Here is a 26556-nt window from a genome sequence, read left to right as displayed (position 1 = left end):
CTTCCATTCTTGTCAAATAAAACTTATATCTCCATCACTTCGTGGCTGAGTTGGTCATGGACGTTCTGCTAATAGTCAAAACACAGTTAGATATACACCGAGATAACAATAGAACGAGAACGGAGGATACTAACGAACAAAGTGACGCTTCTTTCGATTGTTGCCACGGAACATATATCTCCGGTTGATCTTCATACCGGCATGACGCATTTCACTTTGATGCCATTGTGCAATGTCCTTGGCTGCGCCGGCAATCGCCAAGTCGGTAGGCTTCCAGTATCCTGGGACCCGTAGTGATAGACACCATTTGACATCGTGATGGACGGGTTCGGATGAAATGATACCGTCTCGGGCGTTGATGCGAGCCAACACGAGATCCATCAATTCTTCGTCGTTGTATTTGTGATCAGCCCAGTTGAAGAAGACAGTCACCCATTGGTTGGCTCCAGGCACATGAGGTTCCTCGCGGATGTTTCGTCCGTTTGGATAATTGAACATCCCTCGAAGGTTGGTGCGTTTCTTTGCTTTCTTTGTGACTCGACGTGAGTCAATGGCTGAAACGTGGTTTCCCATGGTTGAAACGTGTGAAGGAGACAGTCGGGATTAGTAGGACAGTAACTGAAGAAATGAGACAAAAGAAAGGATGAGATTATGAGACATGGCAAGTCTAATATATCGAATGAGACGAATAGAACAAAGACCATTGATAAGTAAGTCCTTCAAAAGCACAATTCGTTGTGGGTGAGTAGTGGACCTATCAATAGGGGGCCATTCATTTTCTTTGTTGCTTATAGAAGTGAACACCAATAGAACAATCACAAGGAGACCTTTGTTTTCTTTGTGGACTGAAAAGACATTGTTTAGTAGGTTTACAAGATGAAAGCACATCGAGAAGGGTCAACTTCATAGGGAGTATATAAATATCCTTATTAGAACGGGATTCCTCTGCAGCAGAATAGCAAGATCCAACCCCAAAGCAATGCGCCTGTCTGCATAATCCGTGACACGAGAACGAAGACAATCTAGTGATTCCATTCCATTCCAAACAAGTATAACTTGGAACTGACCTCCCAGCCCCAGAGTACTTTCTTCTAAGACAAGCATATATCGTCTGGGGTCTATCACAGGGATACCATAGCGATAACCGAAAAGCAATGGGAAAAAATGGAGGGTGGTTCGAAAACAGACGAGACACAATCGGTAGACGTAAATCCCTTTTCTCAGGAGACACTCGGTTTGTCACTGACCTGAGAAGGGACCAAGTTAAAAGGCTAACAGAGATTCTGCACATAGACAACACAAGAGCAAAACACATGGATGAGGTTGTCAAGCGTATGATCCACGAGTTGCCAAAGAATATGCGCCGTGATCGTTGGTCAAGTACTAACAAGGATTTGTGCGATACTCATCAGGGTCTGAATGCAGACCTCATGGCCGATGTGTTCAATCTCGTCCAGAAGGAAGTCGGTCACCACCTTCGCAAGTTCGACGCGTACCCGGACTTGCTGAAGCCTCTCGATATATTGATCGTGCAAAAACTACAGGCTATACAGGGCATGTGGACGAAGCCTGACCCGAAAGACCCTGTCTCAGAAGCATGGCACTATGAGACCAGCTGCTGTCAGGCGTGCATGGTGGCTCGGGTTGCGAGTGACAAGAATGCGCTGCGCAACCTTCGAATCGCCCTGCTCTCTCGCACGCAGACTCGTTTGAACCATGCCCCACGAAGACTTATGAAATTTGTCGACAGTTGTATTGACTTATTCCCTAATCATGTTGATGAGCTGTATGGCACATCTAGCCAGTTTGCATTCATCCTGAAGGATACCCGCAAGGCCTGCAGCAAGGCCTGGTACCAAGACCCAGCACACGCGGATTCGACACCTGCACAGCGAGAGCACACCGACCATGACAAAAACGACAAAAGGGGAAAAAGCGGAAAGAGTGCCCGTAGCCATTGCCCGGCCGGTGAGTATAACCGGAGGGAAAAGTATCCCCAGCCACCACCACCAATCGTAGTATCCCACCCTACGGAAAGGTATGCCCCCGAATCTTCATCATCATCTCAATGTACTGACACTGACACTGAAGGGCGCAGAATCTATCGCCCGACGTCGAGCCCTTCCAGAAAGGCTTCGACATCATCATACCACATGAAGAGAGATCGACTACCAGACCCGAACCCGGATCGCGTCACTAGACTCATGGATTTTGCCGATGACAACTATCAAGGCTTAAGAATAGGCCCGGAAAGACGGAGGGCGAGCACCGTCTATGGTCCTCCTGATGGACCTCCTGGAACCCCTCCATCCCCTAGCACCGCAAGCAATTTCTTGGAGACCCGATGAAATCGACGAATTGCTCGAGATGTACAAGGGTATGGGAACAAATCCCTACTCTCGAAGCGAGGAAGACTTCTCAATACAGGGGAGTAGCCGCCTTCCATCAGAGTGTCGCTCCCCGTCGATCTGTTCCACTGACAGTGACTGGAGTGATGAAGATGAAGACTCGAGAAAGCCAGGAAGTAGCTCAGCAGCAAGGACTACTTGGAATCTGGTGTGTGAACAGTCGAATATGATTTGATCTCTCCTAGTCTCTTTCATTCCTTTGTCTTCGCATCTTGTTTGGGCTTTGTCTCTTGAGCTGCTTCTGTTGTCATTCCCTTTTGGAGTCATTTTGAAGTCTTTTGCGATTGGCACTTTCTGATGTCATTCTGTTTTCCCTTGTTATTGTATGTCAAGACCTAGTCAGAGTCGGGTGTTTGAACATATGTAGTCCGTGATAATTGCAGATGTATCGATACCGAGTACCCAGAAGCAAATGTAAATGGCAAATAATAGACATTATTGACAGTAGGTCATAGAGCGAACCATGTACAAAGCACTGACTGGCGCATTTTGAAGTATTAATACATTTGGGCCATTGATCCCATATACAAAAAATGACGGAAAGCCCCACAGTCTGGCGGAGACGGCCAGCAGCTCCAGGGACGGGGTTGGGGATGCATAAAGAAAAATCAACACATGCTCGGGCTTTATATCATCACGGCTTTAGTTGTGGAGAACACTTCCAGGAACCCCATGACTCGGGCCTTTGAGACTATCAACAGTCTTTCGGCGCAGCCGGGTACGAGCCGCAGGCCCCTCAGGTGATACCACGACTCGTTCAGGTTCACGTTCCTCGGTCACAGTCACAGTTCGCGTGGTATCAGGCGCCTGGGCAGCATCCAGATCCACCTGCTTCTGGGCATTCTCTCGAGCGCGTTCGTAGCGCAGCTTGACTTCACCAGTCCACTGGGTACCAAGAAGGCGGTCCCAGAAGATGAAGAAAGGCTGGGAGAAGTTGGTCTTGATACCCCAGCTTTGGTGATGAATGTCGTGGTAGGCAGCATTGTTAGAGGTGAAATGCTGCAGTGGATCCCAGGGGAAGGCATAGCCACAGTGGTCGTCAACAGTTTTGATAGTCGACATTGTAAAGAACCACATGGCCTGGCGGGTGGTCATGCCGGAGACCAAGAATCCAATACCAGTGCCAGCAGTATCCAGGAGGAATCCCTCGACCGGGTGATTGTAGAGGGCGCCGAAAGCATAAGGAACGTAAAGACGGTGGTGACGGGAGTGGAAAGTCACTAACAACTAATTAGTATGAGACCATTAATCAACTTCGAAACGACAGGCATACCATAGAGCCACCGGTTCAGATGCATAGCGCGGTGGAGGAAGTACTGCCAAGTATCCACAATGGAAATCGCCAGCAGGAACTGGAGGGTCGGTAAAAAGTACCAATATATGAAACCTGCAACTGCAAGTTCCCAGTTCGTGAACGCGGGGGCTACAGCCTCGGCTCCGTTGTCGAGAATTATAGACTGGGTCACACCGGGGTAAGATCCACCAGCCAGAACTCCGGCCAACATGGTATAACCGCTTTGGGACATCGATTTTCCAAGACTAATGGCGTCAACTCCAACAAGAGCTAACAAAGATGGGACAGCCTTCTGGGTGATCCGCAATCGCTGCGCCCACACAGCCACATCGTACTTCTCTCTCCCAACGGTTTCCTCGGCATCAAAGTAGATGAATGCAAAGCCGGCCAGAGTTTGGATTACCTGTTGTAAGACAACATCCCGTACGACTTCCCAGCGAGTCACTTTGTTTCGTTTCAGGACTTCTGCGGGGGTGTGGAGCCGGTATTCGACGAAGTAATCATTGACATCGAGGAAATGATAGATCATGGACATGCCCCAATAAGCGATTACGGGCAATATAAGCGTAAGAATGCTGTCAGGAAGAGGAGCAAGCAGATGCTCTCGCGCGGTCAAGGTGTAGGTTGGTAGGGGAGGAAGGTCGAACGCGACTGATGCGTTCACAGCCATGGCGAAAGAATGGTGATGCGTTGAGTTCTCAGTAGCACGAAGAATCCAAGAACCAAGAACGATCAAAGGGAGAGCTTGGATATTGGAATGACCCCAAGGTTAGGAAGCAAGTAAAAGAGAGTGGACGTCCGCAACTGCCCACCGTCCGGATGCTGACGGGTAGGCGCGACGCAGGATGATTCCGATCAGCCAGAGATCTCTCGGCGCTGGCCGGTACATACAAAAGGAAGTAGGTTAAAAAAAAAAAAAAAAAAAAACACAAAGAGAATCAGATAATGATGAAGGAAAGAATAGGAATAGGAATGCTCGGAAGATAAAAGATAAACGTTCAGATCAGGAGACGGATTCGGGTGGCGCGAGCCCGAAGACGAACCAGCCCAATACATGTATGGACGGTATATTTGGATTAAGTGACTGGGAAAGGGAACCAAATACAGTACGGTATGGTATTACATAGACTGATGCTGACTCAGTTTCTATACTTCGGCCTGGGCAGTCCTGAAGGAAAGTCAACTGGTTGCAGTGAAAACGAACATCAATTGGTCTAAATTAATTAGTTCCTCGACTTTCCTCTTGCCAATTGATGACACTTCAATCTTTCTGGTATTTATACATCCCATTTCTATCCCAAAATGATATTGTATCTGCCAAGTACCTCGAAGTACCCAATACTGCGCTAACACGCAGCCAGTGGCGGTGGCCCAGACTCCCCGGTACCCATGCGGTACAAACCAAATGAGTGCAAACAGAACAAACACCATCCCCCGCTCTAGTATTTTTTTTTTTTTTTAGAAAAACCCTCGTCCCCCCCCCCCACCTTGAAAGTGTTTTTCTTCCTTCCCGTGCCTCTTTACTTTCCTAACCCCTTCGTCTTCTGAACATATAATTCCGCCAAAATGATTATCTACACTGTATGTGTGCCAACATCAAATTGGATTTGCCTGTCTGTGTTTACGGGTGAATTTCAACTGACAAACCCCACTAGGACATCGTTTCCGGTGACGAGATCGTCGCCGATACCTTCAAGCTTGTCCCCAACAAGGAGTTCGATCTCCTTTGGGAGTGTGACTGCCGCAAGTACATGAAGCGTGCCGGCGAGGACTTCCAGCTCGAGGGTGCCAACCCCTCCGCTGAGGAGGGAGCTGAAGAGGAAGGTGGCGAGGGTGAGGCCGTCATGGTCCACGATATCGAGGACCAGTTCCGTCTGGTCTGGCTCAAGGCTGAGGAGGGCGCGAAGCCCTCCAAGGAGGACTACAAGTCCCACCTCAAGAGTATGCTTCGCTCTTTCATCTTTACTTGGTCCGCGCAATTCACTAACTTTTGTTCCTTAATACAGCTTACCTTAAGAAGCTCCACAAGAATGCCGCGCCCAAGTTCGCCCAGGCCGAGAATCCTGACGCCGCTGAGAAGGCGTGGAAGACCAAGGCCGCCGGCGCTATGAAGAAGATCATTTCCAACTGGGACAACTACGATGTTCTCATGGGCCAGTCCACTGACGGTGATGCCATGTATGTCCCCGTATTATCACCTTTTCTCGAATCTAAACTGACTGTCCTAGGCACGTCCTGATTGACTTCCGCGAGGATGGCGTTACCCCCTACGCCACCGTCTGGGCTGATGGTCTCAAGGAGGTCAAGGTCTAAGCAAATCTTGTCATTCCAAAGAAGGCGATAGTTAAAACATACGCGCCCTACAGGAGCAAATACGTCTTGTCGGGAGAATTGCGGGTTATAGCTCAGACGCAGCGGCTACTTATTCCCCTTCCCCGGGCCTGTCTGTTCTAATAAACCTCTTGCGATTTTTGAACCTCGAATTAATGATCTATTGGATCCCCAAGAATTACGTTTCATGAAATCATCTGTCATGTCTTATATTTTTTCTTTTTTGGCTTGTACAATGTAGTCTGTCTTCGCTGTCACTGACCCAGTCGAGGAAGAATGGATGTGTCTGGATCCAAATGAGTAAAGTGACACCAACCACCATGTGCGTGTATATGTATATATATTTTTTTTATTTTATCGCTCATTTATTGTGTCTACATTAAGTATATAATAGATACTAAGGATATCCCGGCCAATCACCCCCATTATTCCCATCCCAGGACGGAAAACCCCCTCCCGGAGAGGAGCCTGGAAGTGAAAGACGGTTGGCATATGAATTAGGCATGTCGATGGTGCTGTTGCCATCAAATGTGGAGGTAGTTCCAAAGTTGGTGAAATCAGGACCAGAGACGGGATCCAATTCCATCAGATCGTCTGCGACAGGAAGGTGTTGCCCGAACACAGCATCCCACTGGTCCCAGTCGAAGTTAAGGTTGGGGTCAACCATCGATGGTGGTGTAGGAACTCCCTTGGGTATAACATTAGGAGACGCAGGGTCGACGAAGGACATACCACCAGAAGCAACAATATCAGGATCTGAATGCTGAACATGTGGGGCGGGAGCGGTGGATGCAGGATATCGTATCGGTGGAGATGCGCCAAACAAGGAGTCCGCATTGGTTGAGGAGGCGCCACCGCGGGGAGATATGGGATTATCGGCGGGGGTAGGATGGAATTTGGAATGTGAAATTGCACGCAAGGGTTTATCCTGTGGTTGATATTGATACCGCACGGGACTTTTTGTAGCATCCGAGGTAACAGGATTCGAGAAGGTGTGGGAGCGGGTGAAGTTGTAGAATGTTTTGACGGGATCGCTGAGTTGGCGCTTGTGTGTTGAGGGAGGGTTGGACGATGCTGAGCCTGGAGACGGGGCCTGAGAGGGATTTGAGCAAGGAGGGTCATAATCCCCACGAGTGTCAATTGGCGAAGCAACGCCAGCCTGGATCTGATCTTGTTCGGTCCAGAGCATACGCGGATTGAGGCCAGCCTTTTGCCAAGCCTTATGGCGAAGGCGGCGGATCATATCCCAGGCTTCACGACCACCGTCTTTTAATCGCCGTGGCGTTGAGACGCCGTCTTCACCACCTACGACGCCTCCATCTGGACCAGAAAGTGCGAGTATGCGGTCGATGAATGCGCGGGACCTGGATGCTTCAGGGCTGTAAGGTCGCTCATATAGGTCAATAAGCATGATCCTGTATCTCGTTAGCGTGGCTACCAACACCTGATAATGGAGTCGTACATAGTGGCATGCATTGGTTGATGATTGCTAAAGAGAAATATCAGTTGTCTATGATTCTTGGCCACTATAGTAAGGGAAAGTCATACCCAGGCCAGCTCCAATGAAAGGGCTGGAAATCAGGATCCGTGGCGAGTTGGATGAATTTTCCCATGAAGCCGTGACAGTGGCGTAGTGCACTAATTCAATATTAGCACGTAGACTTATTTCCCGACGGTGTGGGCGAACCTCTGGCGTGCCGCTGGCCAAATCCGGCTGCGAGCGTTCTTCAGGAAAGGCTGGTAGGCCACGCAGAAGGCCTAGAGGAAGGTCAGTTGGATACAAACCAGCAAAGACTGAAAACGCACTTTGTCAATATACAACGAAAGAATGATCTTCGCCCATTTATGGAAGCAAACAAGAACGGGTGAGTGATACTGTTCTGGGCATCCGGTGGGACCTTCGCCTGGAAGCTCAGTGTCGGAAGAGCGGCCATCCGGGGATTTGGATATAGAAGAAGCTCGCTCTGGCGTTGACAGGCTACCAACATCATTTCCCTCTGGAATCCTGTCGATGATGGAATTCAGTTTCAGCTGCAAGTCAAGAAGTATCGACCGGAGCTCCTCCATGTCCTGCCTGGTGAGTGGCTTTGTTCCCAGCTGGATTTTCAATATGCGGCGGACAGCGCCTGGATAACATTAGCGGGTGAGTGTTTGAAACGGAAAAGGGTACCCACGAGCCATGGTATATTTCCCTCTTGCGGTCAGGTAGTAGACGTTGACCATTGATGGTCCGCCACAAAGGGTGGGATCGTCTGGATCATCAGGCAGCCGCTCCCGCGAAGCAACCTGCTTCATGTACGACTCTGCAGCTGGGGTACCTAGCATCGTGTCTTTCAGTTCACTCGTCTCACACACATCCCAATAGTTCTCCTCGTTGACAAGTGGAGGCAGACCGCTTGACATCGCAACGACACCGTCCATATGCATAATGTGCCACCATAAACGGCGCCGGTACTCAGCTTCACACGGCTCTATGCCAAACTTAGCTGGGTCCCGGTGTAAGCCCATGGTTTGCGCAACCCTCATCGCGAGACTAACAAAGAGACTACTCGCCAAAGGCTCTTCCTCCTTTGTCACAATTGTCTGTACGATAAGATACGCAGCGAGGCCTTGAAGTGAAGGGCTGCGAGGGAATTTGATCCTCGTAAGCCACCGATTAACTTCTTCGGTATATATTGTCGAAAGGGCCGACCGCGAGGACACATTGAATTCGGCTTCGATTGTTCGGATCGAAATCGTCACTGAGCCACCATACCATATCGCGTACAACAATGGAATGAAGGATGGGGTTGGGCAGGACTCTCCCGAATAGCTGCTGTAGTCATACCAGTCCCAGAAGGAATTATAGAGCTTGAGGATAGTTGGAGGGTGAATGACAGGGCTGATGGCGTGTACACCGGAAATGAATCCTTTGTAGAGAATGTGGCTTTGCCGCCTTGTGGGAACGTGATCAAGCATTTCTGGCTCTACCACCTTTTCATTGACCAAGGGAGAGTCACCCGAAGGGAAAATTATAGATTGTTGGAAGGAACGAGACCTAGACGTGGTTGAAGGTGTCGAGCTGCCTATTGATTCTTTCCATGACTGTCGACCATCGGCATGCGAATCTGCTATATCTTCATGATTATTTTCAGGAGCAGACTGACCATGTGAGCTATTTTGATCTCTCAGCAATTGATTAAGCTCATTGATCTAGACGCCAGTTAGTAAAAACAGCCTACTAGTGGCGATGTCTAGTGAACAGCATACTTCACCAGATATATAAGCCCAATACGTGGTGCCAACGTATCTAATTGGAGTTAGAAAAGATATTTGTATTTTCAAATGGAGCCAGCTTGACCAACCTTGACCTTCCACCGTCCTCTAGGCTCAAATGGCCTAAGTTCAAACTGCCAACCGGGTCTACCAGATCGGTGGCCTGACCGGAAGGGATCGGAAACTCATCGTTACTAGACTCTGGAGCAATGCGGCGTGGACTGGTAGACCCTGAAGGTGTTTTGTTCCCAACCATACGATTGCTCGGCCGTGGGTCACCCAACTGTGTTGGTCCCACTTTCGCATCCGGGGCCATTGCCTGCATCTCCACATTGTCGAGTGTTTGACCGGTTCCCCCAAGGCGCTCAATCATCGACATAAGCTTGTCGAGTCGCGATTCGATGGCGCTTGGGTCGGGCTTTTCGCCTATCGTCTCTGCCCGCTTCAAGTGTCCGTAAAGTGATTGGAGCTCGTTGACGTCCTCCTCCAATGTCGGGGGTATCTCTCTCCTTCGTTTAACTCCATGTATATTTTGGGAAGACCCATCGCGACCATCGTCATCTTTTTGGGTCGACACATCATATATACACTCGGTGTTGTTCTTCTGGCAGTTTCCACATATCGGATGTATCTGGAAAGTTGTTAGCCTAGAACAGGGGCTTCGGTGTTGATGCAATCTCATCTACCTTGTCACATTTGACCTTCCGACGTCGACACGTGTGACAGCTGTAGCTCGCGCGGTTTCGGGTGATCTGGCGGCCTCCAGCCAAAGGTCCTCTCAATGACGGAGCAAATGAGCTGCCAGGGATGGGAGGAACCGATACGGGCTGGGAATTGGGAGGACTATTGTTCATATTCTTTGACAAGACATGAAACTATATTAAGCTGTTGCACGAACACGACACGCGCAAAAGTAAAATGACGCTTCGGCGATTGCGGGGGATCCCTGACGTTATCGGGAGATCGAAGGGGACGGCCAATGATATCACTCCATCTCGTGGTCAGCATTTATGCCTGAATCTGCCTGAGGATGCCTGAAGATGCTGGCATTAATCTAATCTGCTCTTTCACTTCTTGCTGTCCCTACCCGTCTCTCTGTGGACATATGCATACAAGTCAAAAAGCTCCAAGAAGCAAACAGTCGATTGGTCATTATCGCTACGGCATTTCTCTAAAAAAGAGAAAGGAAAAATGAAAACGTTCCAGCGCGGGACTAAAAATACTTGAAACAAGAATGGTGTTTAAGCGCCGCTGCATTATTGCAATCACCATCCACTATGGAGTAGCAACTCGCCGCCATTGGCAGATATACCGGGTCTCTGGATTGCTTCTTCGACACCAAGATGACCCATCCGCCATTCAATCGACAGTGCGTTGACAACTCACACACTAATGCAAGAAGCACGAGAGGATGTCTAATAGCCAATCGATCCAAAACCATGCACGCCACAGAGATGTACATACCCAACAGGCGCTAAGTAGTCCAGACCTTAGGGTTCGCTGTACAGGAATAACTGTCATATTTGAAATCCAACACTTAACACACTCCCCCAGGCAATATTACATCTGAACTCGACCAATACCCCACGATGAGTTTCGGACTGAGCTTTGGGGACTTCGTTTCCGTTATTACCCTAGCCAATAAACTACGAAGAGACTTTATTGGTGCTCCAAGCCAGTTCAATAGTATCTCTCGAGAGTGCGTGTATATTGTACACATAGGTTATTGAACAGGAACTGATATCTTTTCGTCGGCACAGGGTCAGAGGACTGACAATTATCCTCCAAGACGTTGATGTTCAACTGCCGGATTACGACATCAATGATCGCCAACGCAAACAACTAAGTGAGATCAGTCACAGCTGTGGGACCCTGTTGAACGAGCTTCAAGATGCCATCGGCAAATATAAAGTCGTGGAATACTGTGGTACATCCATTCACAAGAAAGCTAGAAGTATTTGGAAGAGGATTTCCTGGGAGCCGAAAGACATAGGCGAGCTTCGAGATCGGTTATTATCTAATGTGACATTGCTCCAGTCGTTTCTGAATGCTATATCAAGGTATCATATACTTCCCCCTTCTACCCCACCTGTCCCCTAGGCACACCTGGCACACCTGGCACACCTGAGCTTCACCAACCTCTAACATCCATAGTCAAACCATGGCGGCGACAAAACAAACACTGGAACAACTTAACCAGCGACAGGAAAACAATGAACAGTCTTGCATTTTGGACTGGCTGTCTGCCGCCGATTATACTCTGCAGCAGAGCGATCTTCTCGCTAGGCGGCAAGAAGGAACTGGGAAATGGCTTCTCGATTCAGAAGAATATAAGCATTGGCTTCGCACACCCCGAGCGACCTTGTTTTGTCCAGGCATTCCAGGTGCAGGAAAGACCATCTGTTCTGCCATCCTTGTCGATGATTTGATTACGCGCTTTGAGGATAAGCCAAATGTCGGCATAGCCTACATTTATTGCAACTTTAATCGCCAAGATGAACAAAAGGTTCAAGACTTGCTTTCAAGTTTGTTAAAGCAACTATGCCAGAAGAGAAAATCTGTCCCAGACGCAGTCAAGGACCTTTACACGCGCTACAAAGCTACATCGACGCGTCCGCGATTTGATGAAATATCGAAAGCTCTGCAATCAGTCACTTCCATTTATTCGGACGTGTTTATTGTTCTTGATGCCTTCGACGAGTGCGAGTCCACTTGCCGTACCAGACTTTTGGACGAGATGATGAAGATTCATGCCGGTGCTGGAGCGAATGTCTTCGCCACGTCAAGGCCCACGGAGATGAGTGATTTGTTCAAAGCAGGCGGCCACTTAGAGATACGGGCTCATGAGGATGACGTTCGACGATATCTTGATGGCAATATGTACCGACTCCCAGGATTTGTGAGTCGAAATACAGCATTGCAAGAGGAGATTAAGACCGTGATCTCGCGCCACGTACAAGGAATGTGAGTCTTCTTGATTGACGGATTCTTTGCCAGAAACTTGCATTACTCATTCATCCCCAGGTTCCTCCTTGCCCAGCTTTATTTCGAATCATTGATCGGTAGAAGGTCAGCTAAATCTACCCGAACCGCTCTGAAAGAGCTCTCGAATGGGTCTCACGACTATGCATACGACAAGGCTTATGACAACGCAATGACCCGAATTCAAGGGCAAACAGGAGAGCAAACTGACTTGGCGACACAAACTCTCTCGTGGCTCATATGCGCAAGAAGACCGCTCACCTCGTTGGAGCTTCAGCATGCACTTGCGATAGAGGAAGGGGAATCTAGCCTTGACGAGGAGAACGTGCCGGAGATTGAAGACATCCTTGCTGTTTGCGCTGGTTTGGTTACCACGGAAAATGAAACGGGGATAATTCGACTCGTCCATTATACCACGAAAGAATATCTCGAGCGGAAACAAGACTTCTTCTTTTCATCGGCCGAAAAGGAAATTAGTACGCTGTGTGTCTCTTATATCTCATTTGAGACGTTTGGATCTGGCGTTTGCGAAAGTGATACAGCGATGGACGAGCGTTTTCAATCACATCCACTGTACTCCTATGCGGCACGCTATTGGGGAGATCATGTGAGAGCAACCAAAGATTTGCATCCTGGCGTGATAGAGTTTCTGAAAGACCAGCCAAAGGTTGAAGCTTCGGAACAAGCACTCAGGGCGACCAAAGACGCAGCCCGGAAATACTGGAGCCAAAAGTATCTAAGGACAATGACTGGGTTGCACCTCGCCGCATACTTCGGGATACAAGAAGCGGTAGCTTACTTTATTCACCATCAATACCCCATGGACATCTGTTATAATGGTGGCTGGACAGCATTGAAATGGGCTATCGCAAGAGGTCATCTGAATATCACTCAGTTACTCCTTTCCCACGGAGCAGATCCAAACAAAGACGAGAACACCTTTATCCCACTTTCATTTGCTGCCCAGTATGGTCAAGAAGCTATTGTCAGACTCCTTCTTGAACGGGGTGCTGACGTTGACGCCCTGTGTGGATGGTATGGAAGCGCACTGGTCGCGGCGTGTGATGAGGATCAACTGGAAATTGTGGAGATCCTCCTCGATAGTAAGGCAGATATCAATACCGAGAGCGACCTTTACGGCAGTCCTTTGGAAGCCGCAGCTAAGGCAGGCCACTGGAAACTAGTAACTTTCTTACTTGAGAAGGGCGCTGAGCCCAATTCTCAAGGGGATGAGATTGACACCGTGTTGCAATCAGCGGCATTCCAGGGCCAAGAAGATATTGTGCGAATCTTACTCGACCATCGTGCGGATGTCAACCGACAAGCAGGGTGCTATGGAAACGCACTGAGAGCGGCTTCGATGAACGGGAATCAGCAAGTGGTGCAAATGCTCCTCAACAGCGGTGCTAACATAAATGCGGAGCATGAGCGTGGCACGGCTCTGATGGCTGCCGTTGAAAAAGGGCAATATAGCATAGTAAAGATGCTACTCGACAACGGCGCCGACCCTAATGGTCGTGGCAGACCACATGGCACTGCCTTGCATGCAGCCGCCGCGTTCGGATTTGTTCAAATCACGCAGGTTCTACTCGACAGAGGTGCCGACAGCACCATTCGTGCCGGTGTTTACAGAACGCCCCTGCGAGCAGCGATGATGAGAGGTCATCGGGAGGTTGCCGCGCTTCTCAAAAGACAGGGCGGCACTTAGGCGGCTGAGTACTAGACATGTATATCTCAGGCTATCAAACGAGACTTGTGCGGGTGCGGAAAGGATTCACTATGACATCAGTTTATGAGCAAGGCCTCCATTAGAAATTAACCGTTAGACTCTATTTAGGCACTTTCCACTAGAGCGTCAACGTAGTACTTCTGCGCCCCAATGGTACTACTATGTATCTCCACCCACCACCAACGTGTCTTCTAGGTGGTAAGGGAATCCCATCCACCTTTAATCTTTCCGTGATAATCCTTGACATTGTCATTCTCCGGGTGGCACCTCCGGGTATCGGACCCTCCCGAGGTCCCGTCCCCGTACGGATAGTTACATGTACATATATTTATGTATAGTCTAAATAAAAAAGAACTTCTAATATAAATGTTCCGATGTAGAAATACTCGGGAAGAATGGAATTATTTTCCGTGCAGTAGTGCAGTAGCGCAGTAGGGCTTGCAGGTGGCAGCTGACTGGTTCTTCACGCTATACCTATTGCAGTTCTCTCTACCCCACACACTTCCCGAGGTTCATCCCTTTAATCTCCCCATGTCCCTTTCCACGTGGCACTACGGAGTATACTGAAAACACGATGGATAAGGAGGAGCATATTGCAGTGGTGAGTAGTGCTCATTTATGATCCCACAGTGTGATTCTCACTTGCCCAGGATCCCACGTTCTACTCTATGGTTCATGGCGTCGAACCGGATGACTTTCAATCGTAAGAAAAAGCAAAAGCACCCAAAGTCATATCCATTGCATTCTCATCTCGTTTCATCCTTAGGGAGACTACCTCACTCGCGTCGACCATCGCAAAGGGACGGTTGGAAAATGGCCGAAGGTCAGTACATCTCCAGTCGAGGCTTGTTTCCAGTGATAATAACATGCAGCAAAGATATCAAGCGATAAAGGAAGATGACTATTGGTTGGTCACGACAATTTGATCTTGATGATACATGATTTGACCATGTCCATGGATGCAGGGGTCCTTCCGACGAACAGCAGTTCGAGGCATTTGAGATTAGGTAAACTGCATCGCCCTCCAGGGCTCCAGAGCTCCAGCGCACCCGGTGCCCTCGTTAGAACGGTGTAATACTAACATATCAAAGTCACATATTGTTCATCGTGCTAGACTACCACCAACCGAATCCTCTATTCCGCGCTCCTATTGGCGATTCGCCCAAGGTAAATTGATAATGATGCCATCTTCTTTGCTTGACCTTCTGCTCACTGTACCTTCTAGCATATTCTGGACATCGGAACTGGCAAAGGAAGCTGGGCCATGTGAGTCAACAAGTACCCCGGCCTCACTTTAAGGAACCCTCTAACCAATGCCTAGTGACGTTGCCGATCACTTCCCGTCAGGTAATCGAATTCTTTATACAACCCCTTACTCTACTCTTTTTTTGGATTGACACGAAATAGCGACCGTCCGTGGCGTGGACATATTCCCCCCTCCTGTGACCTGGATGCCCCCAAATTGCTTATTCGAGGTGGACGACGTGCTTCGTGAATGGACATGGAGAGATCCGTTTGACTATATCCATATCCGCATGATGTATGGAGCATTCGATTCGGAAGGATGGAGCCAGGTATATAAGCAGGCCTACGAGTGAGTTCCAATTCCCACTTCACTGCCCCACCTGCTTATACCAGGAATCCTAATTCCCTTTTCTTTTAACTCTAGTGCCCTCGAACCAGGTGGTTGGATCGAGCAAGTGGAAATGGACATTCGGGTTCATAGTGACGATGGCACCTTGAAAAAGGATAGCGTTCTAGCGGGGTGGGGCGATCTCTTTATTAGGTGCTCTGAGCGAGCTGGTCGGTCACTCAGAACCCAGGAAACGATGCGCGGCCAAATGGAGAAAGTCGGGTTCGTGGATGCGCACGAGGAGCTGTATAAGATCCCTCTAGGCCCCTGGGCTAAGGATAAACAACTAAAGGAGGCCGGCCAGCTCCAATATGCCCACTGGAATACTGCCCTAGAGGGCTGGGTCATGTGGCTTCTTACCAAGTTTGGGGAACCGGAGCCATGGACAAAGGAGGAGGTGCAGGTCTATCTGGCTCGCGTGCGTGCGGAGCTAAAGGATCCGCATGTACATCGCTATGGATACTGGTGAGTGTTTTCCTTTTGCATCCCTTGAAATGTTCCTAATGAATTTCAGTCGTCGTGTGTGGGCGAGGAAGCCTACGGAGGAATTGAGAAGACAGGAGATCAAGTGCGAGCCATCGCCATAAAGCTGTCTTCTGGAGGCCAGAGGCAATAGCCGATTCGTCGTGTCGCTCGTTTCTAATACAGCAGCCTACTCACATATGTGAGCGTCTTTGAGCATTGAACATTACACTCTTTTTACTTTCTTGCCTTTCTGGATCAGATCATGACATTACCATCTGCGTTATGAAAGAAATCGATTCCTGTACTTTGTTCCCATTTTGGAGATAGGAAATTGTGTTGATCTCATCTGCTGGCCTCCCTGATCCTTCAAAGCCAAGTTACGCCCTTGTGATCGAAATTCAGGGCTTGAAAGGTGGCCGTCGAGCAGCAATATACGGAAGATGAAGCCCGTTGTGCTTCAAGTTCTGCTCGGAGCCAGATGTTGGCCTGCTCCAATTCGATGTCGAGAAAAGACTGGAATAATGAAGGCAATTTATCGGACTCAGAAAAGACGCGATTCATTTGCAGCTTTCTGTTATATTCAAAGTGAATTAGACTTCATTCTACTCAAATTGGGCGACAATGGAGCTCAACATCAACAATTATATCCTCAAAGTCCAACTGGCAAAGGGACGCTTGATTCGATTTCCCCCAACTACCTTGACGTTAAGGAGGCACCTACGACATGACGCCGATGTTTTAGCCGGATCGAGGCGCCAACGCCACCATTCACCAACCATGCATGTTGATAATGGCGAAAGGGCCGGCTCAGCTATTCTGACCTTTGTCTTTTTCTCTCTTGTTATGTGCTGTATATATGATGGTTTCTTGACCGAGCTCTTTTCTACGCTACTATTCACCAAAACATTAACTTGTAGTTATCCATATATCATATTCAAGCTACACCTCAACTACAATATACACTGACGAGAGACCTTTCACGAAGGAGGAACAAGTTGCTCCTCCTTTGGCCAAGTAGCAATAGTGGTCGCATCACCGGTCAAAGTGAATGACAGCACGGCCGAACGCTCATTGTTCAGCGCAAGTTCATACTTGCCGGGATACACAATGCGGTTACCATCCTCATCGGTGCGAGCCACGTTGTCCAGTGAGACCGGGATCGTCATGGTCTGAGTGGCGTGGGGCTCAATTCCACCCAGGCGATCAAAGCCAACTAGCCACTTGTTGGGATGCGGGCTTGGTCCAGCTTTTGTGTTGACGAACGCCATAGCGGTATAGTCGGAGGTGACTGTACCAGTGTTTTCAACTTCGATAGTGTAGTTCATGAAGGGGACTTGTTCGATCACGTTGTATCCGGCGTTTGAGCGTGAGAGAAGCTTCACAATGTCGAAGGAAGCTCCATTGTTAGCTCGGTGGGAGTTGGCGAGTGATGTCTCGAAGGTTGTGTAGAACAGCCCGTGGCCAAATTCGTAAACTGGCTTGCCTGTATACCACATATAGGTCTGCCCAGGGTTGCTGCCCTTGGGGCGCAAACTCATGTCGGTGGCAGGGAATTGAAGAGCATACTCGGCAGGGTATTGAGTGACTGTCAGACGGCCAGCGGGTGCACGCTTTCCAGTGAGGATGTCCAAGATTGCGGGACCCCCAGATTGTCCCGGGTAGCCACCCCAAACCAGAGAGTTGACGTTTTTGTTGGCCTTAAGAGAGGAAGAGTCCACTTGACCACCACCCATCTGGAGAACAACTAACGGCTTGCCCAGCTCACTCAACTGCTCGATCAGTTGGAGCTGGTTACCAGGCCAGGTGATGGTTTCGCGATCCACTCCCTCTGCCTCGACAGAGTTGTCAATTCCGCCGGCGAAGATGACCACATCAGATTTCCTCGCAGCTGACAGGGCAGCTTCAAACCCAGAAGTAGTTTCTGAAGAGATATTGGTGCCAAAAGCATAGTTGACATCAAGGTCCGAGGCTTGCAGGGCGGCAAGAGGGCCAGTGAGATAGGGCGCTGCGCCATAGTAATTCCCCTGCATTGTAGTTGTTACATTTGCCCAAGGTCCAATCAATGCAACACTGCGGGTGTCCTTGGACAACGGTAAGGTGCCATCGTTCTTGAGAAGGACGATCCCTTCCACGGCAGCCTCGTATGAAATGTTCCATGCATCAGTGGCAACAACGTCAGACCAATCCAGATCTCGGTATTTGCTGTTGTCGCCATCAAAGTAGCCCAAACTGACGAGATTGGAATAGAAGCGAGTGGCAGCACGTTCGATTTCACTGCGCGAGATCTCGCCCTGGGTGAAGGACTGGTTCAGATAGAGTTGATATGTCGCACCACAGTCGATATCTGTGCCTGCCTGTATACTTTTTGCCGCAGCAAGCGAGGCACTGGAGGCATATCCGTGGGGGTTGAAGACATTGTACACAGAGTCGCAGTCAGAAGAGACATAGCCATCCTCGACAAAGTTCCAGGTGTCACGAAGTAGAGTCTGGAGCAAGAAAGAATTGGCCGATGCGGGAACACCATTGACTGCGTTATACGACGCCATCACGCTGTGAACTCTCGCATCTCTCACGGCTGTGACGAACTGAGGGGCGTAATAGCTAGCGAAGTCGAATGCGCTGATGCTCATATCATTTCCCAGTCTTGAATGATTGCCCCAATTCTCGATGTCGTAACCAGCGAAATGCTTCGCCGTGGCAGCCAATTTCAGTTCCTTGGGGTCCAAGCCACCCTGAAGACCCGTTATGTACTCAAGTCCGTAAACTGAGCAGAGTTGGATATCCTCGCCTGGAGTTTCCTGTCCACGGCCCCAGACTGGGTGACGGAAGGAATTGATATTGGGGGAATACACATCGAGCCCATATCGACCCCCATTGTTAAATGCTCTGCCTTGAGTTGATACGATTCCACCGATTTGGTTGATCAGGGTGCGGTTCAGGGCAGCCATGGTGAGGATGGGGGATGGGAATGAGGTAGCCCAGCTGTAGTCCCCGAATTCGGTGAGGTTTGCTCGATCCAAGCCATGAAGAGCTTCGTTCCACACCTGGTAAGGTGGAAGACCCAGCCGAGGGATTGCGGGCATGACATTTCCAGTACTGTTCACGAGCTCTTCAAAGGTGAACATGGCAATGAGGGCAGCGGCCCTGTCGTGGGGCTTTGCGGTGGTATCACAGACCACCGTCTTGCTGAGTGGGCCATTGGAGCAGTCTGGAAAAGAGAAATCGACTTTCGCCGTAGTTCCGGGGTAAAGATCTGGTTGGGCCTGGGTATTGTAGTCCGCATAACTGGTGTTGGCCTGGGATAATGCAGTTGGCGCGAAGGCCAACAAGGCAAGTAGTGGAAAGGCAGGCATCGCAAAAGACTGTCTTCGAGAACGGATACTCCAGCATTCTTACCAGTGATGCGGGAATCAACTTATAGTCTGGAGTATGGAGAGGGCCCCCACATATTTGGACCGAGTTGGGGAAGTTGCACAGTCGATCCCAGGGGATCCCACGGGGGTTTCGGGTTTCCCCCGAGATTGGGCGTTAGAAGTGAACACCATTTAGCCTGAATTTTTCTTTTTCCTTATTTGCCGATGCTTGTTAATCATGTCGTCCTTGTCCTCCGTTGTCCGAGTGTGCAAGGGGGTCAAGGTGGGTGGAGGTGCTGGGGAAGAGGTGCATGCGGTCCTTACTTCTATACCAGGGGAGATATCCTGTTCTACTACTATTCCTCGAACTACATTTGAATATTAGAATAGCTTCGAACCCTTTGGATTCATACTCTTAATACTCTCTTCACAGAAAGTGCGAAAGAGGTCTTAGAGCTGAGGTCACAATTAACCTCCAGAACAAGCTATTCAAGCTATTCAAGCCATAAGCCATGAGCCATAAGCCATAAGCCATAGGCCATAGGCCATCCGAAGGAATGGCATTTATGCGAGTTTAGCCTGAAATGACCCCTCTCATATGGAATGCTGAATGCATGACATCTTGCAGTTCTCATAGCCCAGACCCCGCAGGACCGGGTAATGGGGAAAATTGTATCTGCCGGGGAGATGTGGTTAATTAGAGAAGGGGGCTCTTGGGGAACTAGTAGAGTCTGGTTGAATAGCAGATAAACGGGATTCAACCGCTTTAATAAGATATCAATTAGTTATTGGCTACAAGCCCTTTTTGGCCCTTTTCTACTGTCTAACTGAGAAGGGAGAGAAAACATCAATATAATCCGATATCTAAAAAGGCCACTTAAGAAGACTATGACCATTCTTGTACATCATAACAGGGAAATGCGTAAACCATGAGACTTCATGACTTGTAGACCTGCCAACAGATTATGATACAAGAATATATTGACCGCTATGCATGCAGACCGACACGTAACCACTCATAAAATACAATAAAACGCAAAACACATATTAGACTAGACTAACCACGCTTGACCTCTTGTTCAAGCTTGTCCAAAGCCTTGGCGAATTTGGGCTTGAGTGAGTCTAATGCGTCGGCCTTGATCTGGACACGATCAATGTTTGACGTACGCGTGATCCGGCCATCCACGCTGGCTGCGAGCTCGTTGGCAAACCAGCGGCCCTCACGATGAGCGACCAGGGACCACGCAGAGCCTGCGCGGCCTGCGCGGGCGGTACGTCCAACTCGGTGGACGTAAGTAGTGATGCTGGTTGGGACATCGTAGTTGATGACATGAGTCAACGATTCCAGATCAAGACCACGAGAGGCACGATCAGTAGCCACAATCACGGAAATGCGGCCTTGTCGATACGCCGTCAATGTCTTGCGAGATGCAGAGGATTTGTTGGATTTAATGATAGTTCCCACGCGCTTGGCCAATGCGGGATGTAGAAGCGAAATGAGACGCGCAAGTCGGGAGGCAGACTCGGATGACTTGGTGAAAATCAGGACAGTCTTGCGAGAGGGCGAGGGAACGAGTTCCATAGCATCAGATTCCGAGTCAGATGAGTCTGAAGAATCCGAGGCTGAACCTGAGTCCGAGTCTGAATCTGACTCCGAGTCTGACCCAGATGATGAAGTATCGTCATCAGATGATTCATCAGAGCTTGTGTCATCATCGCTGCTAGTGTCATCGTCAGAACTAGAGCTGTCAGAGTCGGATGAATCAGACACGCTTGGAGCTCGGTCCCCACTAATCACAATGTGAGAAAGAAGGAGACGCAGCAGATAAAGCGGCTTGAGGGATCCGTCGCCTACTTGAACAATATGCTCAGATAGGGTTGGGGGTAGGGCAAAGTGGGCATCTGGATGAATAGCAGATGGGTATTCTTCGTCGGCAGCATCCTCAGACCCGATGATAACCATCTTGGGGTTAGCGAGGCGCAGCGAGTTGAGTTTGGAAATGTCCCGGGTCATTGTTGCACTCAGAATCACCTTTCGAGGAGGCTTGGCGTCGATCGAAAGTCCAAGTTCAGACAAAAGCTTTCCACCAGGCCCGAAGGTTTCGGGGGCCTCTCGACTGTTCAGCGAGTTCATAACCACATCAACCCACTCCTGGAAGCTTTCGTTCAAGAGACGATCAGCTTCATCAATCACCAACCATTCGAGATGCTTGAGAGTGAATCCCTTGGTGTAACGAATGTGGTCAACCAGGCGACCAGGAGTACAGATAAGAATGTCGACGTTCGGCTCGGATCGTTGGATGTGGCCCGGAAGAGACCCGCTAGAGTCAATCGCCTCATTGACACAATCTTCCAGGCTCAAATTCATCCAGTCGTTTCCTTTCAGCCCATCGCGCTGTTGCTGTTGAATGGCCGGGTTGTAAACCTGGTCGACGCGCATCAAGAGTTTCTGCTCGTCCTTGATAGCCACGTTACCCACTGCGCTGCCGATATGAAGTCTGGATCCGGAGGCACATAGTTCACATGATTCGCGAGCTTGTTTCACCAACTCTCGTGTAGGAACTACAATCAATCCTCTGAGTCTGGAGGCAGGTCTCGGCGGTAGAGCGGTAACAAGGGGAAGAACGTAGGAAAGTGTTTTTCCGGATCCAGTCGCCGCAGATACGCAAAGATCTCCAGGGTGGTTCTGCTCCCCTTGTAGAAGGAGGGGAATGACGGTAGACTGCACAGCAAAGGCCTCCTTGTAGTTCTGTTGTTCCAGAATCTTGAGAAGATCTGGCTTGATTCCGAGTTCGGAAAATTTCTTTGTGTCCTGAGCTGACTTGCGCAATGGATTGGCCAGCCATGGGGGTAGAGATGAATACGTTGGGATCTGCTCTGGCTCGGGTGGGTTTTCCGGCTGAGGTAGTTGTTCAAGACCCTGTGCGTAGACGGCTTCGACAGCAGGTGTCTCATCTTCAACGACCTCGGGTTCAACTATCTTGGCTTTAGCACTGGAGACGGATTTGGTGCGCTCGAATTTTGACAAAACCCCAGAATGCTTGTTCTTCGATTTGGGTTGTTCGACTTTCGGTGCTTCAACTTCCTCATCACCAATTCCTGTATTCACAGATGCAGCCGCATCATCCAATGTCTCATCCGTTCCAGAGCTCTTTCGCTTGCTCTTCTTCGATTTCCCTGCCGTTTCGCTGACGCTATTGCGCGAGTCTGCAACATTCGCTTTTTTGCGGTCTGAGGAGAGAGTACTTTCTTTCCGGGACGCTTCCGGCGAATCCGATCCGTGAAGCGCATCCTTGAGATGCTTGCGCTTCTTGATGCTGCCATGTTCTGTGTCCTCTGCGGTCGGCAAACTTTCGCGTTTCTTGTGCTTCTTCGTTGGCGTGGGAGTCGCTGCAGGCTGGGAGCCATGGGGATCTCTCTTGCGCTTGTGTGACTGAGTGGATTTGGGAGTCACATCAGCCTTCTTGGAGGACTCGAGTCCCGAATTTTTGTCGAACATTCTCATGTAATTCCGCCAGTGACGGAGTCGGCGTGGGATGCCTCGTGGGAATCAAATTCCTCTTTGAATCTTTTATGCCGGCAGAACACATAGCAAGATCACCGCCCTCACCACCGCCCTGCTTATCAGGACAGCTTCCAGATGTCTCCAGGTCTCCTGCATTTACTGGCTTGGATGGACTGGTGTTTTGAGCAGCAGATCTGTTCGCCATGGAAAATAATTTGACACGAAGAGCAAATTCGATATCTCGGAGTTCTCGCCCCGAGAACCACAGCCACGATGCCTTATAACATCGCGTCAGTATTGGTTCTATTTACTAGTCGCCATTACTTGCTAACATCGCTCTGGTTATAGCATGGTCAGTGACTTCTTTTTTCCCCAGTCAGGTATGCCTTATTGTTTTCCCTGTATCTTACACAATCGCTGACCTTTCTAGGTGGAATTGAGAGTCACATATACCAATTGTCGTCCGTAAGCATGCGCACCTTGTCGCTCCACCTGAGCTCTTGCTAAGTGCTTCTCAGAAACTCATTGATCGGGGACACAAAGTCATTGTTATTACCCATGCATACAAAGGACGCACCGGAGTCCGATATCTTACCAATGGACTGAAGATCTACCACGTTCCATTCTTCGTCATCTACCGCGAAACTACATTCCCCACCGTCTTCTCGTTCTTCCCCATATTCCGCAATATCGTCATCCGAGAGGAGATTGACATAGTCCATGGCCATGCCAGTTTGAGTAGCTTCTGTGGAGAGGCTATCCTCCATGCGCGTACTATGGGACTGCGGACTGTCTTCACAGACCACTCCCTCTTCGGATTCGCTGATGCAGCATCAATTCTCACCAACAAATTGCTTAAGTTTACTTTGAGTGATGTTGATCATGCGATTTGTGTTAGCCACACTTGGTAGGTCGTCCACGACCGTGTTACACGACTCAACTGACAAGTTGCAGCAAGGAAAACACAGTGCTTCGGGCTTCGTTGGATCCATTAATGGTGTCGGTCATTCCGAACGCCGTGGTAGCAGAGAACTTCTGCCCTCTGTCTCATACTACTCGTGCGCCTGATCAGGGTCTAAGCTCGCCCGCCGATGCTCCAATATCCCCCAGACAAATCGGGCCCGACGATCCGATTACAATCGTAGTCATCTCCCGGCTTTTTTACAATAAGGGCACCGACCTTCTCATTGCATCTATTCCGCGCATTCTTGCTTCCAATCCCAATACGCGCTTCATTATTGCAGGGTCCGGGCCCAAGGCAATCGACCTGGAACAGATGTTGGAACGCAATGTGCTTCAGGATAAAGTCGAACTTCTGGGTTCGGTCCGACACGAGGAGGTCCGAGACGTAATGGTGCGAGGTGACATTTATCTCCATCCTAGTCTGACAGAAGCATTCGGGACAGTCATTGTTGAAGCCGCTAGTTGTGGTCTTTACGTCGTTTGTACCCGGGTTGGAGGCATTCCAGAAGTTTTACCTCAGCATATGACAACATTCGCCAAACCGGAGGAGGATGATATCGTGCTTGCAACCAGCAAGGCTATCGCGGCTTTGCGCTCGAACAAAGTGCGCACGGATCGATTTCATGATCAAGTGAAGATGATGTATTCATGGCGGGATGTGGCCGCGCGCACTGAGCGCGTGTACGAAGGAATTATCGGCGACATCAGCCCAGAGGAATTCTATGGTTACTATCCAGGCCAGGGCTGGGAAGCGAGTGGAGATCGCGTCCGCAGCTTTGCGCTAATTGACCGGTTGAAGCGCTACTACGGTTGTGGTGTCTGGGCAGGCAAGCTATTCTGTCTGTGTGTCGTGATTGACTTCTTGATCTATGTTTTCCTCGAGATGTGGTTTCCCCGAGCCAACATTGACATTGCACGAAGCTGGCCAAAGAAGCAACCGGCGAGTAAGACCCGTGGGACTGCCGGAAGTGTTCGCTGAGAAAAAATTGCCCCCAATCATCGGCACAAAGAATTCCGGCCTACCAAGTATGTTTAAGCCGACTCTTGCTTCTGCGCCTATCCTGCTTGTCTCGGGCAGCTCATACCCTCGTCTAATCACACCCCTTCACATGCTCTTGTGCTGCGCCCTTTTTTTTTACATATCCTAATCCATAATACCATATACATGTAATGTCTAACCGGCAGCATAAAATGCCTGAAATCGTTCTTGCGGTAGCTTCACCACCTAGATGACATGGCTGATAGTTGACCAAACTTTGACATTGAATAGACTCTATTGGTATATTAACAGATTAACAGAAAATGTAGTTATCATGAACGCCATTATGCACCTTGATATGCTGCGCTCGACATCATGTACGAGAGTGGTCGGCAGCCCCAACTTTGAATCAACGCATCACTGGAGGCCTGCCCTCTTTGTTCCACTTGACACGACTTTGTACCCACTCCACAGCCGCCTGGACCCCAGACCCAAGCAGCGCGCTGACCGGCAGCACACGACTGTCACGGACACCGCCTCCTGTTTCTCCTTCAAACACCTTCCGGACAAGCCCTTCCTTGATGCGAACCACTTCCACGCAGTCCTCGCGGTCCTGCTTATTTGCTAACACCAGAATGGGAACACCGGCGACGTCGGCACTTTGTAAGACCGACTCGAGGACTTGCCGGCACTCGTCTAATCGCCCGAACTCACTGCTGCCCGCGTTGATTCCGACGTTTTGCTCTGAGAAGGCCTCGGCACTTGTGCTCCCTCTTGCGCCATTGCGCGCTGGGCCTGCCACAGAGCTTGCGCGCCGAGCAAGTCGTGCGATATCGGGATCTTGACCAACGTCGGCACTATCGACCACGAAGATGATCGCGTGACAGCTAGTGTAGTAGCTCTGCCAAAGACCGCGCATCGAGATCTGACCTCCGACATCCCAAATCTTCAAGTTCATGTCTGGTAACGCTATCGTTGCGACATTCTGCCCGACGGTGGGGACGGTTTTTCCGGGGTTGGGGGCCGGAGCGCCATCAGAACGGGGTTGATACAGCGCCTTGATCTGGGAGAGGAGTGTTGTTTTGCCGGCGTTGTCTAATCCAAGCAGGAGAACAGAATACTCTTGAGGAAAATAATTAGCGTGGAAGGTGATGCGATCATGCGATCATGCGATGGTGATAGAGTAGTTACCTTCTTTACTTGTGGCGGCTAAGTACAGCGACTTGGCCAGGTGATACATGATCGCGTTCCCTATTGGGGGGAGCCCAAGGCCAAGCGCAAATAGAATTATAGAAAAACTGGATCGGAAGTAGAAATCATGACATCGCAGTCAGTTCTCTGACGTTGAAGCTCATGTTGGGGCCGCGTTGCAGCCTCATCCGTTTTGGGAAGTTAGGGCTTAGGGCTGAACTGTGATCTGGGGGATGTTGCATTCCGAACTACATCGGACATTTCGGATGTGCGCATCATACAGGTTTAACATCACATTCGTTCAAATATGTTCAATCTCAACTCAGAGACATGATAGAATGATAAACCCTACACTTCCCCGGCAAATACTCCGGTTTCAGTTTCCCAGCTCATTCCTCCCAGCAAATGGAAAATCGTCGATTTTTCCCGAGTCTCCTCTTCTCCCCCACTTGCAGGTGGACCGGTTTC

The 26556-nt window shown here is 49.6% G+C and overlaps 11 protein-coding genes across 11 annotated transcripts; 5 read left to right on the top strand and 6 right to left on the bottom strand.

Annotated features, from left to right (window-relative positions):
* Nucleotides 1-129: 129 nt before the first annotated feature.
* Nucleotides 130-573, bottom strand: N7525_006220 (uncharacterized protein; the record flags this gene model as incomplete). The annotated part of the gene is made up of 1 exon (XM_061213652.1): nt 130-573. The coding sequence occupies one exon, from the start codon at nt 571-573 to the stop codon at nt 130-132; it is 444 nt and encodes a 147-aa protein (XP_061068083.1).
* A 591-nt stretch (nt 574-1164) lies between these two features.
* N7525_006219 (uncharacterized protein) lies at nt 1165-2348 on the top strand (the record flags this gene model as incomplete). Its single annotated transcript, XM_061213651.1, has 3 exons — nt 1165-1234; nt 1294-2038; nt 2099-2348. 3 exons carry the CDS (start codon nt 1165-1167, stop codon nt 2346-2348), a joined length of 1065 nt encoding a protein of 354 aa, XP_061068082.1.
* A 702-nt stretch (nt 2349-3050) lies between these two features.
* sur2 (sphingosine hydroxylase) lies at nt 3051-4372 on the bottom strand (the record flags this gene model as incomplete). Its single annotated transcript, XM_002569270.2, has 2 exons — nt 3051-3628; nt 3682-4372. The coding sequence occupies 2 exons, from the start codon at nt 4370-4372 to the stop codon at nt 3051-3053; spliced, it is 1269 nt and encodes a 422-aa protein (XP_002569316.1).
* Nucleotides 4373-5268: 896 nt separating this feature from the next.
* Nucleotides 5269-6015, top strand: N7525_006217 (translationally-controlled tumor protein; the record flags this gene model as incomplete). Its single annotated transcript, XM_002569271.1, has 4 exons — nt 5269-5283; nt 5358-5643; nt 5709-5880; nt 5931-6015. 4 exons carry the CDS (start codon nt 5269-5271, stop codon nt 6013-6015), a joined length of 558 nt encoding a protein of 185 aa, XP_002569317.1.
* A 415-nt stretch (nt 6016-6430) lies between these two features.
* N7525_006216 (putative C6 transcription factor) lies at nt 6431-10142 on the bottom strand (the record flags this gene model as incomplete). Its single annotated transcript, XM_061213650.1, has 9 exons — nt 6431-7448; nt 7496-7522; nt 7582-7671; nt 7721-7791; nt 7840-8159; nt 8208-9225; nt 9283-9322; nt 9378-9919; nt 9975-10142. The coding sequence occupies 9 exons, from the start codon at nt 10140-10142 to the stop codon at nt 6431-6433; spliced, it is 3294 nt and encodes a 1097-aa protein (XP_061068081.1).
* Nucleotides 10143-10877: 735 nt separating this feature from the next.
* N7525_006215 (ankyrin repeat domain-containing protein) lies at nt 10878-13978 on the top strand (the record flags this gene model as incomplete). Its single annotated transcript, XM_002569273.2, has 4 exons — nt 10878-10987; nt 11049-11348; nt 11443-12252; nt 12313-13978. The coding sequence occupies 4 exons, from the start codon at nt 10878-10880 to the stop codon at nt 13976-13978; spliced, it is 2886 nt and encodes a 961-aa protein (XP_002569319.2).
* Nucleotides 13979-14573: 595 nt separating this feature from the next.
* On the top strand, nt 14574-16219 carry N7525_006214 (class I SAM-dependent methyltransferase; the record flags this gene model as incomplete). Its single annotated transcript, XM_061213649.1, has 10 exons — nt 14574-14600; nt 14650-14702; nt 14766-14822; nt 14965-15006; nt 15091-15166; nt 15225-15265; nt 15321-15346; nt 15407-15593; nt 15669-16097; nt 16147-16219. The coding sequence occupies 10 exons, from the start codon at nt 14574-14576 to the stop codon at nt 16217-16219; spliced, it is 1011 nt and encodes a 336-aa protein (XP_061068080.1).
* An 855-nt stretch (nt 16220-17074) lies between these two features.
* Nucleotides 17075-19450, bottom strand: xlnD (beta-xylosidase XylA; the record flags this gene model as incomplete). Its single annotated transcript, XM_002569275.2, has 1 exon — nt 17075-19450. The coding sequence occupies one exon, from the start codon at nt 19448-19450 to the stop codon at nt 17075-17077; it is 2376 nt and encodes a 791-aa protein (XP_002569321.2).
* Nucleotides 19451-20507: 1057 nt separating this feature from the next.
* On the bottom strand, nt 20508-22949 carry N7525_006212 (putative ATP-dependent RNA helicase DBP6; the record flags this gene model as incomplete). The annotated part of the gene is made up of 1 exon (XM_002569276.2): nt 20508-22949. The coding sequence occupies one exon, from the start codon at nt 22947-22949 to the stop codon at nt 20508-20510; it is 2442 nt and encodes an 813-aa protein (XP_002569322.2).
* A 279-nt stretch (nt 22950-23228) lies between these two features.
* On the top strand, nt 23229-24897 carry N7525_006211 (phosphatidylinositol N-acetylglucosaminyltransferase subunit A/GPI3; the record flags this gene model as incomplete). Its single annotated transcript, XM_002569277.2, has 5 exons — nt 23229-23245; nt 23304-23335; nt 23386-23420; nt 23474-23862; nt 23910-24897. The coding sequence occupies 5 exons, from the start codon at nt 23229-23231 to the stop codon at nt 24895-24897; spliced, it is 1461 nt and encodes a 486-aa protein (XP_002569323.2).
* A 409-nt stretch (nt 24898-25306) lies between these two features.
* Nucleotides 25307-26137, bottom strand: N7525_006210 (ADP-ribosylation factor family protein; the record flags this gene model as incomplete). The annotated part of the gene is made up of 2 exons (XM_002569278.2): nt 25307-26019; nt 26089-26137. 2 exons carry the CDS (start codon nt 26135-26137, stop codon nt 25307-25309), a joined length of 762 nt encoding a protein of 253 aa, XP_002569324.1.
* Between the last annotated feature and the right edge of the window lie 419 nt (nt 26138-26556).

The sequence above is a fragment of the Penicillium rubens genome, assembly GCF_028828025.1.
Source record: "Penicillium rubens strain IBT 27055 chromosome Unknown utg000003l_segment0_segment0, whole genome shotgun sequence".
In the NCBI taxonomy this organism is placed as follows: domain Eukaryota; kingdom Fungi; phylum Ascomycota; class Eurotiomycetes; order Eurotiales; family Aspergillaceae; genus Penicillium; species Penicillium rubens.
The sequence above is the reverse complement of the archived record's forward strand: the minus strand, read 5'-3'. Positions and strand labels throughout refer to the sequence as shown.